A 15,745-nucleotide genomic window follows, 5' to 3' on the forward strand; every position below is an offset into this window, starting at 1 on the left:
GGCTGCTGCCACCCGCGGGCGGCTGCCCCGGCCCGGGAGCCATCTTGTGAGCGGGGCTGGTGCTGCCCGAGCGCCGCGGGCCGCCCCGACCGGGAACGGACTGGGACCGGGACCCGCACCCGGGCGGCCGCCGGGGAGGGCGGAGGCGGCCGGCCGGCCGGCTGTCGGTGCCTCCCGGCCCCGCGGCACTTGGCAGCCGCCCCCGGGCGGTGGGGGAGGGCGGCTGGGTGGCGGAGGAGGAGGGGAGCGGAGGCGGGGACGAGCCAGCCGCGGCCCGGCCCAGCCCAGCGCGTTGCCCCGGCCGGACACGGCGCCCGGGGCGGAGATGGCGGACGAGCCGCAAAAGAAGCCGCACTTGTCGGCCTTGGTGGGACACACGAACGGGCTGACCAAGCCCGCCTCGCTGGCCGCCAGCACCACCCGCGCTGCGGGAGGGGGAGGAGGAGGCGGAGGTGCGAACACCTCCTCCAAGAAACTCGTGATCAAGAACTTCAGAGGTGGGTACGGGGCAGGCCGGGCCCGCTGTCCTGGCAGGTGCGCTCGGCCCCGGCCCGACCTTTGTTTACTGCGGCTCCGGCCGCTCCCCGCCCCTTGCCCGCAGCCGGGCCCGCCGCTGTCAGCCGCCCCGCCGCCGTGTCGGGGCGAGAGGCAGCTGCCGCCGGGCTGATAACGCCGCCGGGCCGATAGCGCTGCCGGCACCGTGCCCTGTAAGGGCTCCCGGGGACACGCGTGGGGCTCCGTGCGCGGGGGCAGCGGCCGTAGCGAGCGGGCAGAAAGCCACCTTCGTGTCAACGCTGATTAAAGCCAGGCGAGGGTGGTTGCCTTGCTTAAAGTAACACAGGCGTCAAACACAGCGGCCGTGGGGGGGTCAAACGCATCGTGCAAAGGCTCGGGTGGAATTAGTGACTCCTCTGCGTGTGCCAGAGTTACATGGTCAAGTGTAGAACGGCTTGGCAGAACCTGGTGGAGAGGAGTGAGAGATTGCTGCAGGCTCCCGTTGGGTGGCTGGTTTTAACCTACCTGTGTCTTACTTCACAGAAAGACCCAAATTACCCGATAATTATACTCAGGACACCTGGCAGAAACTTCATGAAGCGGTGGGAGCAATACAGAGTAGCATTTCTATTAAATACAACCTTGAAGAGCTCTACCAGGTAAGCCACTTAAGTTTTTTGTTTCATTTCTTGCACATAAACTGCTTTGGCACACATTCAGCATAATATATTTTGATTTGTTAAAAGCTGATTGAATACTTTGCTACCTTAGTCTGTTTCTAGTCGGTTTGCAGTTCTGTGTATTAGTTCCTTGGAGCGCTACCAGGGTCTGGGCCCATGAAAAATCAGTTTATGTTGGGAGGCATAGAAAGCTGTTCTTGGGCAGGGCTGAGATCTAAGTCTCAGTATCTTCAATACTCTGACCACTCAACATGCTGAAAACAGGATATTACTCTAACAAGGTTATGAAGTCATATTTTATGATGATTTGTGTACATGCTGTGGTCTCTTGTAAATAGTAATGTTGAAATATTTAGTATTATTAGATAATAACATTACACTTCAGTACCTTTTGGGGTATTAAAAAGGCGTGTTGATTGAGCAGGCAACAAACTGTCACTTTACCCACACTTCAGATTACTGTTGCATTTTCATAACCATCAGGATCTTAGTTTTTCTATTCATGTGGTAAAAAAGTATTACTGGAACACATGGACTACTGGAGCAGGAGCTTGGGAGGGTAAAAGAGACATACTCCTGAGCCATTTCTTTATACTTTCTCCATTTACATGTGGTTTAGTTCTGTGTTATTTTAGAAGCATGTGCTTTGGCCTGTTTAACTGAAGTAGTAGCTTTTTAGAGTGATCATGTTATAAAAATTTACTGATGCACTAAGTTGTGCTACATAGCATAAGCTAGTTAGGAGTTATCTGTGGGTGCAGCTGTTTGATCTGCAGATTGATGTCCTTGCCAGATCAGGACTTAAAACATTATTACATACACCTAAAATTTTCTAAATGTTTAGTTGAGGTGCAGTGGGCAGACTGTGAGAGAGGAGAAGGCCAGCAGTCCATACTGGGTCCCTGTTCAAGAAAATAAAGATGGATTTCAGAACTGACTATACTTGGTCTCTTTAGTTAGGGTATGTAATATATGGGTCTGAAATGGCTGCTTATGTAAATGTATATTGACTTAATATAATTTACTCTCTTTAAATAGAAAACTTGACTGTAATAAATTCATCTATTAATACTTGCACATTTGCAGAGCTTGAATGACATTATTCATTTTATTGTTTTAAATTCAGCATTTGAAAAATCCTGCTTTTTCATGTCTAGCAAAAAAAAAAAAAAAAGCCCACAGATGCTTTGAGCGTTACCTAACTTGTTTTCAGAGGCTCAGAAATGAGATTATAGTAATATGGCTATGAAATCACTAGGGTACGTACTTGAGTTTTGGCAGAAGAGGAGAGAGATTTCAGATAAACTGTGAAGGGAGAACTGTACTTCTTGCTTTTTCTCTTTGCCTGCTTATTTGTAAAAACTGTGCAAGGTTGATCAAATAATCTGTAGCACAGCAAATCAGGAAGATTTCTGCACAGTGGGTGGTGATGCTCAGTGTGCCTGTGCATAGACAGGTACTTAGTCTCCTGCCAGAGGAATAAAAGATGAGGTTCAGCATCCATTGGAAACCTGATCTGTATTTACAGATCATTTTAACTGCCTGTTGGTGAGCACCGAGTCATCCACAGGGGAAAATATTTCTGGGTGCATCAGTTCTTGGTATCAGGCCTTTTTGGTGGTTTTTTTGAGTCTTTATCCAACATTGTGGGAGGAAGTGAGAGGCCTGCTAGAGTTCAGTGTGCTGAGCAGGCTGATGTATTAGCCTGTAGTTGAACCTTCTGATTTATTTATTTAATTTGGCACAGTGGCTGAGGAGAAACTGAAGAACAATGATGAGGCTTTGTGGGAAGCTCAAAGGGTTCTCCTTTCCAGGCATTAGAGGCAGCATGGAATCAGGCATGAAGGTGCTTGGCAGAGATGTAGTCAGTGAGCAATGGGATGGTTGCAGCCAATATTTTGCTACTAAAATAGAAATGATGTCTGGAATTGGTGGTAGATTGCAGAGATTTTGATAGAAGTAGCTTATACTTGATGGGATAGAGAAAGTGGGACAGTACAAAGAATTGCTGAATGAGGAGTGAGTGATAAAAATAATGGAAAAAGAAAATTACCTTTGCAGCGAGGTCCTAAATAACCTGAAATGGGACAGCACTGCCCTTTTGGAGGACGTAGAACAGGACAGGGTAGTAGCAAAGGAAAGACGGTAGAGCAGTGAAGGAAAAAGTTATGAGAGTCCTGACTAGAGTTATATTTGGATAGGTGGATCGGAGCGGCTGTGTTTGAGGAAACATAGCGAACTATCTGCAGAATGATTGTCTGAATACTGTTCATTGCAAATATAATTATTTTTTTTTCAAGACCAGGTGAAACCATATTATAGCCACTGTGTTATCATTTTGTTTGTTTGCATGCCTTCACAGTTGTATCAAAATTGTGGATACCATTTTTTATGTGCATTTACATAAAATTACATTAGGTAGGTTAGAATCCTCCGGAGCAGAGCAGAACATTCTTGGGTCAGTTTTAATTGCCCAGGTGACATAGTGCTTTAAATCCTTGGCAATATTCTCTGCAGTACAGTAATGTAAAGGCAGTTTACACTACTATAGTGACTACAAGAGCATTTGGTTTTGGGCAGAATTGGTCTCCTTAGTTAACTAAGAATAAATACTCAACTAAATCCTATGAGCTCCCAATAAGTCAGTTCAAGTCTTTATGTAATAGTGTGGGGTTGGGTTTGCGTTTGTTATTGCTTGGGGTTTTTCTTATTTTTTCTCCTCAGTTTATGTACCTTAGCATGAGTGTGTGAATCAGTAGAAATATTTGTGAAGAAATAAGTTGATAAAAAGACAGGAAAGTAGCTATACTCATAAACCATTTAAAGAGACTGGTTGAAATGTCTACCTTAAAGTTATTAAGAAATTAAAGTATTTGGTATGATTGTGTTCCTGCCTCGAAAAAACACATGTGGGCTTACTGAAGGATGCACAAAATGGACCTTCAGGAGGAGTTCTGCTGCTGAGCAGTATTGAAGGAGGCAGAATTCTGGTAGTGCTTAACAGCATGTCTGAAATATGACCCTGATTGTGATGGTGGACCTTGTTTGTACACAAAATCTATCAGAATAAGAAGGGACCAAAATCAGAAAGGAGTGCTGAAGTCTTAATTTTTCCATATCACTTCATTCTGATATTTTGGTTTTGTGCACAGCTTTAAGATACAATGCTGATTTTTTTTTTCTTGTGTTGTCAGCCTTAATTACACAGACACAAAAATTTAAGTTCTATTTTTGTCTCATTCATAATCCTTTTTTGGTTTTTAGGCTGTTGAAAATCTCTGCTCCTACAAAGTCTCTGCTACATTGTACAAACAGCTGCGACAAGTCTGTGAAGAACACGTGAAAGCACAAATCCTTCAGTTTAGAGAATATCCTTTTCTCGTGCACAGAAATGGTTAGAATGGTTAGTTTAAATAATTTTTTTTAAACAACACTTTGCAAAAATTACACCAGTGATTGTCAGTATGTCAAGAGGTTCTTTGACTACTTACATATTTTTTAAATCTGTCATAGGCAGCTTTAGTCATCTGGGTGAATAATTTTTGTGTATTGATGTGTAACATGCTAATGAGACTTTAATTATCATTTTAATAGGGATGCAAATTTTACACATAATCCAGAAAATTTCGATAGCACTATGAAATTTCTTAGCAGAGGTATGAATTTCTGTGGCAGGTGAGTAGTGGAAATGCTTATGGCAGGAATAGCTTATAAAAATCACAGTGATTGTCGACAACAATAAAAGAATTTTCAAACATAGAGTGCACCTGTTTGACCTAAAATAACTACTGGTCAACAGTGTATCACAGAGGCATTCAACAAGCCTTCATGTATCTTATGTGTACCTTGGGAGGCTCTTGGGAAAGAGCTCTAAGTTCAGGAGATCATTTGGCTGTCTTGGGATGCACAGAAAGATGAAGTTTTATGGTAAATTTCCCCATGGTTTACTGAAGTTCCATTGCTGGACTTTTCTTCTGGCTGAATGAGTCACAGAAGTGTTTGGTGATCTTCTGTGGACACCTGGCTGTAGCCAGCCCTGTTTTCTGAATCCAGTCGAGCATTGCATGCTGTGAAGGTGCTTTATGTGATAGCTGTCTTTTGTGTAATAGCCACGGGGTTGCCCTTGCTTGAGCAGCAGATGAATAGTCTGTGTTCACCTTGCTGTCCCCATATTCCTGGAAAGTGCCTTAGCAGGCAGATGCTGGATGGAGAGTGCCATATTGAACAGATATTATAGCACTGAGACTGCTGGCAGTGTTTCCCAGCTCTCTGTATGGATTTTATTAGCAGAAAATGATAGGATAAAGTAGAAAGAAGTAAGGAGCCTGTGCCTAGAAAGAACCTCTTTTCCAGGTGAAGTCTTTAAATGTGCTTTGGATTGTGGCTCTCAGTTTCTTGGTTCAGTGCATTCCCCAGGTAGGTACCTACACTCATAAAGAGAATAATTTGGGTTTTTTCATGTTACATAGTACCAATGTGGTTTTGGGCTGTGTGGTTTTGGTTTTGTTTTTCTGGGTCCCATTTAAGGAGTCTGGCTTCTATATAACACATTAGTGCAGTGGTTTTAAACGTATCTGGTCTCTGAGAACCAAATACAGACTTCTTTCAGGCTTTAGATTACTTTATGAAGAAATGTTTTAAAACTAGTGTTTTCAAACTTTGCTTTCACCTTGCCCTCTTGACAGGGTGATGGTGGATTGGAGAGTTAAAAATTTAATATTTTACAGGTGTACCACTTTGTATCCCAAGGACATGAGATCAGATTAATCAGATTTGGCCAGAATTAGTTGGAAATTATAATGTGTGGGAGAGGAAGGTAAAGCCTCATTTAGATTTACTTGTGAGACATATGAGAATTCTGTAATTTGTAAATAACTCTTGGATCTGTGGTGTAATGAAGAAAATTCTGTAGATTACTTAGGGTGACCTGGAGATGTATATGAAAAGAGTGGTATTTGGATTTGTTGAGGATTATTTAGAACTGTAACTGCTTTTAAGAGATTAGGGTCACTCCTGTTGTGCACAGTGTGAACTCATTAAACAAACAAAATAACCTTTCCATCCCACTCACCTCAGTTGGTGACAAATGTGTTTTTGACACTGGTGGAATTTCTTGTTTATGTATGTTAAGCTTACGCAGTACAGCCACTAGATGGTATTACTGAAGAGCTGTGAGTGTTATTCCTTGAAAACACAGTGAGGCCTTTTGGAGAACTGCCAGCCACTGTGCTGGGCAGCTCTGCAATTAACAGTTTATCCCTGGCAGGCACAGTAGCACTGGAATATCCATGGAGCAGCTTTGCCTAATGGCTGGCAAAGATCATCTCCAGAATCTGGCCTCTAAAGATACTGGCAAACCAGTTTTCCTTAATGGATGCTGTACAGATTCTCTGGATAGTCTTTTATTTTTAAAGAAGATAAATAAATGCTGGCAAGATCATTGCAGACAAATGGTGAGTTGAGTGTTTGTTCAGAATACATATCCTTGAGGTGTGAAATCTGACTAAAATGAGTTTATCAAGAATTTTAAGTTGGAGCTGCACTGCACCTCCTCCTCCATGTTTCAGCATTGCTTTTCACTTTCCCCTTTGCTGGCTGAGGCAGCTTTCCTTGTTGAAACATAGGTTCTGTTAACTCTGACTTTCACAGGCTTCATACAAGGTTTGAATGTCACTCAGCAATATATTGATACCTTTTTTCATATGGGTGGAAAGAAAAACTGACCATGAAATGCTGAAATTGTTTGCTGTCCATAATTTTAAGTAATTGGAGAATCTTTGCTTTTAGAGAACTCCAAGAACTAGGTTAACTTGTGACTTTTCTTTTTTCAAAGCAGAGATGATTATCCTGACTACAGAGCTAAGAAACAGAAAGGGTGAAGAACTGAAACTTGCTTTCTGTCTGCTTTTCTTGTACCTCAGACAGAAAGAATAGATAGAATCTTGTACCTCCAAAATTATCTATGTTACAGAAAAAAGACCTCTCTGAAATATATTCTATGAGAACTGTGCCTTTAAGAAGGCATAATTATAATTTCAAATCAGCATTTTACAATTTGATTGCATTGTCATTTGGCTTTCACTGCATATGCCTCATATGGTTAAATTTCAATTTTCATTCCTTGGATCCACTGTTCTCTCCTTTCCTGTGAGGGTTGGGCAGAGGTACATGGTTTTTATCTGAATTAAAAATGGTATTAGGGAAACTTCTTAGAATTCAGCAGTCTGATGAAAACAGAGTTGAAGATACTGCCTTGAAAATGTAGTTAACTTGAACCTGTGTTTTTATAAAGACTTTTGCTGTGAACACTGTTTACTTCAATTATTTGTAAGCATTTTTTTGTGTGTGTGTCTTCCTTAAAACAACAACCTGTAGCAAGTAGCTTTCTTGACCATGTGCTGGGTTAGCATTTGTGCTATTTAAAAAAAAAAATGAGCCTTACTGCTGTTTTACTTTAATATGCTTGGCCAGAAGGTATGTCAGCTTGAGAATTGCTTCAGAGGCAATGAAATCTTTTAGGGAAGGAGTAGGTGGACAGCTAGGAATAGAAATCTCTATCTGGCCTGGGGGTGAGTTACTGACATCCGGAGTTAGGCTAATGCTCAACTGAGAGTTGGGCAGCCTTCTTATGAGAAAAGTTAAAAATGGATTTTGAATGTAAAAGACTAGTAAGCTAAAAAACACCTCTTCCTCCCACTTTTTTAATTTAAAAAGATACTTTTTATACCTTCTTTCTCCTGTTGGATTTAATGTATTTTTCTCATTAATTTTGGCAGCTAACTTTTATTATTAAAATATCTGTTGCACAGCTTATTACTGTCTCTACTTAAAGCTCTTTTTTTAATTTTAAAGCAAAAAGCATGGCAGCATGCTATTTCAGGGTGTTTACTGAGTGTCTTGGAGGTACTGCTTGAATAGCTTATGTATATCAGTGGTATAAAACTCCTAACAGACTAATAAAAGTATTTTGTTAATGCTTATGAATTTGAAAATGGCCTTGGATGTAGTTGGGAATGCCACCAAGTAATAGCATTAACTTCAATAAATTCCATACCAGTGACTGTACTATTCACCATAAAAGTTTAAAATACCTAGGTTCAGGTATGTGTCTGTGATGTAGTTTTTCAGAAGTTGTTTTATAATTTGAAATATCACATGGTGGTAAGGAGAAAAATGCTTTCTTTATATATTTCCAGATCATGATCAGAAGCATTTTCTTATTTTTGGATCGAACATATGTGCTTCAGAATTCAATGCTTCCTTCTATATGGTAGGTATCCATGTAAGTATTCCTCTAATCTTTAGAGTGTGGACATGCTATTACATTTGCAAAGACTGAAAATAATTTTTTTCACATTATATTTGATCTATATAATAAATCTCTAAGATTTTGTGTCAGTTTGTGGAAATACCTGTGTCAGCACATGCATGTGTCATTTCCTCCTTCCCCGGGAATATTCTTTGTCAGATGGGGGTAAAAGAAGGAGGTCTTTGAACGTAGGCTTAAAAGGCAAGGCATATGTGTAGCTGTAGTTGTCAGAGCCTGGGTGAGGCTGGCTCTGTGGGAACCTTCTTGACTGCTGCCTCCCACCTTAGCACTGGCCCAGCATTACTGTAGGTGTTCCTGGTTTTGACAAAATTTGACATTCAGCTTCTTGCTCTGTTTTTTTAATTAAGTCAGATATAGTGACAAGGTGCAGATTATCTTTCCACCACTGGCCACTTGACGCTTTTGTACTTTCAGCCCGCTATGGTCACATCTTTGTGCATTCTGCTTTAAAGCATTCCTTCTGAGGGGCATTAGCTTTGCCAAAAAATTCTGGTATTGTTACTTTAGATAAAGCCCCCCCCAAAAAAGTAGATAAAGTACTGAAGTAAGAGTGTGTCTTTTCCCTGCCTGGCTGGCTGCTGTGCTTTAGCAAGTTCCTCAGACTGTCTGAAGAGACTGGAATCTTCCTCCAGTCTCTTGGCTAGTCCAGTGGAAATTTTTTGTTCCCAACTTCAGCAGTTTTCCTCCAACTCTTTGTGTTAGGCTTCCTTTTACTAGACATTGTTGAGGACATCTGTTCGTACTTTGCCTTATTTTTCTCCTACTGGGAAAATTCCTTTTACTGAAATCCTGATGCATGTGAAGAAGTTGGAGGTAACAAATTTTATCTAAGATTGCTCAGTTTTCAACTTTTAACAGTTAGCTGCTTCATGGCATAGAAGGGCCATTCCTCATCATCTTAGAATGAAACAAGCATTTGTTGGAGGTAATAAGATCCTAAAGATACAAAGAATTCATGCTTTTGAACAGAACTTACAAATTGCATGTATAATGCCTGATCCAGGGAATCTTATGTTAAGGTAGATTATCAGATTTTTTTTTTTCAATAAGCAGAGGAAGTTTTAATCTATTATGTGAAAGTTGGCCAGGCTGGTAACAGTTCTCAGCTGAAGTGTATGCCCCTGGTAGCATGTGATCTGGTATTTTTAGGATAATTTTTATTACAGTTTTGTTAGAGGACAGTGCCAGCGTATGCACACCATTAAAATAGTCTGTTTCTGTATAACATATATATACTGCATGTATTTTGTATGTGTCTTTCTCAAACTGAGATACAGATTTTTCAAAAGAATCAACTGTGTGACTTAACTGATTTTCAATATTCACATAGGGATATGGGGCTAGAGTTATTTAGAACCCATATCATTAGTGACAAGCAAGTTCAAACCAAGACTATTGATGGAATTCTCCTGCTGATCGAACGAGAACGAAATGGTGAAGCTGTGGACAGAAGCTTGCTGCGGAGTTTGTTGAGTATGCTCTCGGATCTGCAGGCGAGTACATCCAGATTCACTAGTAGCAGCTTTGTTTAGAAACAGTTTGGACTTCCTAAGTTTTGTTTTCTACAAAAATTACTCTGTCCATCTAGTAAATGTGCTTCAAAGTCTACCTATTTGGTATGATTGCTTCTGCTTTCCCAGTGTACAGTATACTCTGTTTTTAAATGAGATCTCTTTGCCTGTTTTCCTTAGCAGAGGTAATGGCCTCAGATCTTAATAGATTTACAAGTCTTTTAGTATGTGCAGTATTTTGTCTGTATTAATCACTATTGCCTCATCCTAGTGCCAGTTAAATGTAGGAACTGAAAAAAAACTCTGTCATTGCAAAAAGGTGTCACTTTTTGGAGTCCAGATTTTGGGTCTGTATTACAAAAACATCACTGTACTGGCAACTTCTGAGAAATGTAGAGGATAGAATGGGATGCCAAATTAAGGCCAGGGTTTTCAAATAGATCATGTCAAGGTTGCAACTTACTGGAACTTTCCATGAGCAGAGGTAGTAGGTTTCCATAAGTAGAGGTAGGACCAGGGAGACTGATGAACACTGTGCTCCTGGCTTCCACATAGGTTGTCCTTGAATTGATGTTGCAGCCTTGCATGATATGCAGTGAAACTTAGGAGTTGTCTTTCTTTCTTAAAACCTGTTGAGGTTGCTCCATTTCAAAGTGGCATACAGCATTACAAAACCAGCTGAAGGTTTGAAAGAGCTCAAAGAGGAACGTAAGAAACTACATACTTATTGGTTAGGCAGCTTACCTGGTTTTCTGCCTTTCACGTTAATCCTCTTGACTTTAATCTGTAGCTTTCTCCTGTAGCATACCAGAAAAATGATTCTGTTTGAGAGAGAAGGCAGTGAAAAAAATTGGCTTTTGAAAGTGATAGCATAGTGGAATGGTTTGGGTTGGAAGGGGCCTTAAAGATCACCTAGCTCCAATCCCCCTGCACTGGGCAGGGAACCTTCCACTAGAAGTCCTTAGACAAAAAGTGGTCAGAATGTAGTGAGTTTTACAGCTCTGTTATATTTTTTGGAAGAAATATTTTCTTCTATTCTTCCACCACACTCAAGGAATTTTCCTTTTTTATTTTCTCTGCCCCTTTGTTTGCATATTAATCCCTAGTTATCCTCTTCAGACTGTTTTAACTTTTTCTTTATATAGTTGTCCTTTTTAACCTCTTTCCTTTCTGTTATAAGCTGTTAGTCATTATGTGAAAGTTTTTTAATGTCTCTGATTGTTGTTGGTGCCCTTTTTTACGCATTTAATTTGTTCTCTGGAGAAAGAGTTCACCTTCTTTGATATAATTTTTCCTGGGCCACTGAGAGAAACCTGGGAGATATGAAGATGTCTTACTGAGCATACTATTATTTTACTGATGAGAATTACCTGTTTTGTGTGAATGTTTCACTAGTTGGAAGGGGGGGTTTTTTGCCACAGAAATACCAGTGGGAGTTTACATCTCAGGTGGATTGGATGTCATTGCAGTGCTGTGGTGTTGGGTACTTGTGTTGGGCTGTGTGCCCTAAACAGAAGCCTGTTATTTTAGACTATTTGAGTACTGGTGACTGAAGCAAACCTGCTGCTCTGGGAAGTCAGTTCTGATCTCAGTCTTTGTAAAACTAGTGGGCAAACAGAGAATTTGTTAATGTAATGTTACATTCACACTTCTCACAGCTGTGTGCATCCTTAAAATTTTACTTGCCCTCTTATGCCTGACAAAATATGCTACTGTTACTGGGAGCTTAATGTAAGTAACTAAATTGATTTCTTGAGTAGGTTTACAAGGAATCATTTGAACAGAGGTTTCTGGAAGAGACGAATTGTTTATATGCTGCAGAAGGCCAAAGATTAATGCAAGAAAGAGAGGTAGGTGCATGTGGTAGATGATTGCTTTTATGTTAGTTTTATCAACTGTGGTAGTGCCATGGTGTCTTAATGCCCAGTGCAATTTACTGGCACATAGGTATTCATGTGCTTTGATGTGGACCATGCTGTTGTATCAACAGGGAGAGCAGACTTCAGGTTGTTGTTGAACTTGACAGATATAATTGTGTAGTAACCCAGTGACTTTATTGTAGCTAAAGTCACACTACCAACTATAATGCCTTTAATATGAAGTAACATTGATTAATGAAAACACAGATTATGTAGTACATAACATTCTGGTGGAATAGTCCTTTCCAATTCATACTGTCTTTAAAATTGTAGTTTAAAATAATTGTAATGGAACAGGATTATCTGCCTTTCATACCTTTTTATTTGAAATTGCCATATTCTTGTCTTGTTAGGTCCCAGAATATCTTCACCATGTTAGTAAACGTTTGGAAGAAGAAGGAGACAGAGTGATAACATATTTAGATCACAGCACACAGTGAGTACAAATTTTATCATTTTTAGTGTAAGTCAAGCATCCTTTGTAAATCAGTGTGATTATCCATGGTTGCAGAGACACAGGGATTATTTCTTCATTATTTTACAGATATTATCTTGTTGACAGTGCTTGTGAAATAGCTTGTTTTTTTTTAAAGGCTTCATTTTTATCAAAAGTGACTTCTTTAAAATAAGTGTACTTTCAGTAAGAAAGAAGAAACTTTTTCAGAAAAATTAATCCTGTATACTGCAGTTTAAAAACATATAAGAACTCAAATTTCCGTTATCAAAATAGCAGCTGATTTTAGTTATTCATGTGCTGATAACATGTTTAACCACAAATCCCTTGAGGGAAGGCAAGACTTATTGGAATAAAACCCAAGCAAATAAGCAAAACCACAAACAAAACAAACAAACAAAAAAGTCCAAACAAAACCCAAAAAAACCAGATGGACAGAGGACATGAATATAATTTGTAAGCAGTTCAAGGTGTGAGCTTAACAGTAGATCAGCTGCTGCCAATGTACTATGTGAGGTAGCTTGTCCTTTTTTCACTTGGATTTTAAGTAATAGTTTGTGTTTTGTTGGGTTAAATGTTCTTGCAGGAACTGACACACTACATAAATCCATATATCATTTGTCCTGTAGTAAGTTACTGGTTTTATGTTTTAGTTGAGAACATCACATTGTGTATTGGGGTTTATTTTTCTGAATGATTTATTGGCATTTCATTTGGTGTCAAAAGGATAACTGAATACAAATGATCTTTTTAACTTATTTTCTTCAGACATTCTATATATGTATATATAGATATAGACTCACATGTATATTGTGTGTCATGGCACATATTTGAACTTGGATCTTCTTCCTATAAATGTGATTGCAGGGTGACTAGCCCTTTCTGGTAAAATCACTCACATTGAAATATATGGAACTATTTCTGTTTATAAAGTTAAAGCAAATACATGTATTTATTTACTGTTTAGGTTAAAAAATAGATTAATACAATTACATTTTTGGTCTAGATAGACCTCAGGTACTTGCATTGAATCTCACCCTTAGTTAAAGGCTTAGAAACCTACTTTTAGAGGGCTTCACACTAACTTCCTTTCCTTGCATTAAGAAAGAACAGTTAAGAAGTGCTCCTAAAATTAGAGCACTTGAGTTTTCATGGGGTCATAGTGTTCCTCTCTGTGTGCATGAAAACAGCAGAAAGGATACTGTTTAGTTACTGGGTTTGATCTTGAGATGGAAATGATACTTCTAAGACAAAACCATCATGTAAAACACTTCAATTTCCAAATACTTGAAATGACACATGTGAAGTGTGTTGTTGCAGCCCACAGAGGGTTCCTCCTTCAGCCCAGCAGGACAGCTGGACAGCTGACCAGATAAAGCATGTCTCCTTGTCAGTCAGTAGGTGACCAAGGTACATGGCTTTGAACCTAGGTACATGGCATACAGAACCTAGCAGTCAAGATAAGTGCTCATTTTGTTTGCTTGTTGGGATGTAATGCTTTGCCTCTTGGCCTCAAGCAGACAAATTGATCCTGCTTCTCCTGTGCTCAGAATAGGTCTTCCAGGGCAAAGGGTGGTATTTCATACAACCCTGACTCCTTCTGCTGTTGGAAACAGCCAGCGACTGTAGATAGCAGTAGTTGGAAATGCCAGGGAATATGGAAATTACCATAAAAATGGCTGTGTGTTAATAACAAGAGACTGTTCTAAATAGTATTTCATGTTCACTTATGAGCCCTGAAGGGAACAAATAGTATTTTCTAGCCTGTTTTCAGCTCAGCATATTTCTGAACCTACTGCAGTTGGTGTCTTTATATCTCTGAAATACTTGCAGTCTCTCATGGGGATTCACATGAGCTTTTCTGCCTGTGCCAAGCTTTGGCAAAGCACTCCACCAGTGCACAGCCACCAGGTGATAAAGTGCCTCCTTTTAAGTCTGGTTCCCAGTTCCATCACCAGTTCCATCATCCCAGAAGGACCCCAGTTCCTGCACTGGAAAGAAGAGTGATAAATCACTTCCCTTCCACCCCTTTCCTGCCTGTTAATGGTATCCCTAAGTCATCTCCTTCCCAGAAGGAAGAGGCTTGACATGTCTCTCTTGTTGCTGCTGCTGCTGCATATTTTGATCATCCCTGCTCCCTTCACTGGATCTTTACAAATGCAGGGCCTAAACTGGTGAATTGTATAGAAGGTCAGGCATGTCACTGATGGACTTTTTCAGGAAAGAGTGTGTTAGTGAATGTACACTTTTGTTGTAGCAAAAATGTGTGCTGCTACAGGAAAGCCTTTCATCAATCCAAGTTGAGCACCTCTCTTCTAGGAAATCTCAGCTGAGGTTCTGAAAACTAGTTTTATAAAACTTATAAAGAAATGGTTGGTCTTATGTTGTCCCATTGTAAGCAGGGTAGAAGTTTAAATGTTGAAATCAGTTATGCCTTTGCACTTCAGGCATTTATTTCATCTTTTAGGTGATGAAAGGTGTAAGAGAAGACTTCCCATTGTTTTTCAGTCCTATCTAAAATGAATGTGTAAAAGTAAAAAGTAGGGCATATTCAAGGACAAATTTAAAATGTTTTGCAAATTTGTGTCTTGTGGCTCTAGCTCAATTTATGCTTGTTTACATACATAACACAATTAGCTGAAAAGTTTGAATTTGGAACATCACTCGTGTGTATTGTTTTGGTTTGGAGTTCAAATCCTTGGAAGTTTTTGTTTTATTTGTTTCCAAAATTCAGTGTCACTTTTACCCAGTAATGATTTTATATTGACTTTTGCAATGTAAGCTTCTGTCTTCTATTGTAAGGACTTTCTTTTTAGTATTTAAATCTGAATTTATTTTTTAATTAAATGCAGTTTATTTTTGTCTTTCTTTTCTTATATTGTGATCATATAAAAAGATATTTTTGGCTTAATTTGTAGCCTCTGTTTTAAGTAGAAAATTGTTGGGGGCTTTGCATTATAATGTAAGTTATGCACAAATACACTGCAACAGAAGGCAAGTCCTTCATACTCAAATATTTCTAATATATTTTTCTTGCCTAATTCAGGAAACCACTGATTGCTTGTGTGGAGAAGCAGCTACTAGGAGAACACTTATCAGCTATTTTGCAAAAAGGTATTTTTTTTTAATTAATGTAATCTTTGATTAGCAGTGGATTCTCATACTCTGCAGTAGCTGTAAATTCCATAGCTTTTACTTTAGGAGGTATGTTAGCCATAGGTAAAACTTCCACAGACACAGAAAGCCAACCCTGTGATTGTTACACCCACTGTGACAAGTAAATGGTGTATTTGGAAAGAAATGTCTAAAATCTAATTCCATATTTGTAAAGGTTGTTAAGCCTCTAAATCTCCTTT

The 15,745-nt window shown here is 39.6% G+C and overlaps 1 protein-coding gene across 1 annotated transcript in view; it reads left to right on the forward strand.

The window, feature by feature from the left end:
- The first annotated feature begins 242 nt into the window (after nucleotides 1–242).
- Nucleotides 243–15,745, forward strand: part of CUL4A (cullin 4A) — a 42,844-nt gene continuing 27,341 nt past the window's right edge. Inside the window, exons 1-9 of the mRNA XM_085053258.1 lie at nucleotides 243–497; nucleotides 1,039–1,154; nucleotides 4,440–4,543; nucleotides 6,559–6,628; nucleotides 8,372–8,445; nucleotides 9,836–9,998; nucleotides 11,777–11,866; nucleotides 12,289–12,371; nucleotides 15,436–15,503. Of these exons, the coding sequence (XP_084909384.1) occupies nucleotides 326–497; nucleotides 1,039–1,154; nucleotides 4,440–4,543; nucleotides 6,559–6,628; nucleotides 8,372–8,445; nucleotides 9,836–9,998; nucleotides 11,777–11,866; nucleotides 12,289–12,371; nucleotides 15,436–15,503 (940 nt within the window). The 5' untranslated portion in view covers nucleotides 243–325. The remainder of the gene's footprint in view (nucleotides 498–1,038; nucleotides 1,155–4,439; nucleotides 4,544–6,558; nucleotides 6,629–8,371; nucleotides 8,446–9,835; nucleotides 9,999–11,776; nucleotides 11,867–12,288; nucleotides 12,372–15,435; nucleotides 15,504–15,745) is intronic.

Source organism: Lichenostomus cassidix, chromosome 1 (assembly GCF_008360975.1).
Source record: "Lichenostomus cassidix isolate B80296 chromosome 1, HeHo_3.0, whole genome shotgun sequence".
NCBI lineage: Eukaryota > Metazoa > Chordata > Aves > Passeriformes > Meliphagidae > Lichenostomus > Lichenostomus cassidix.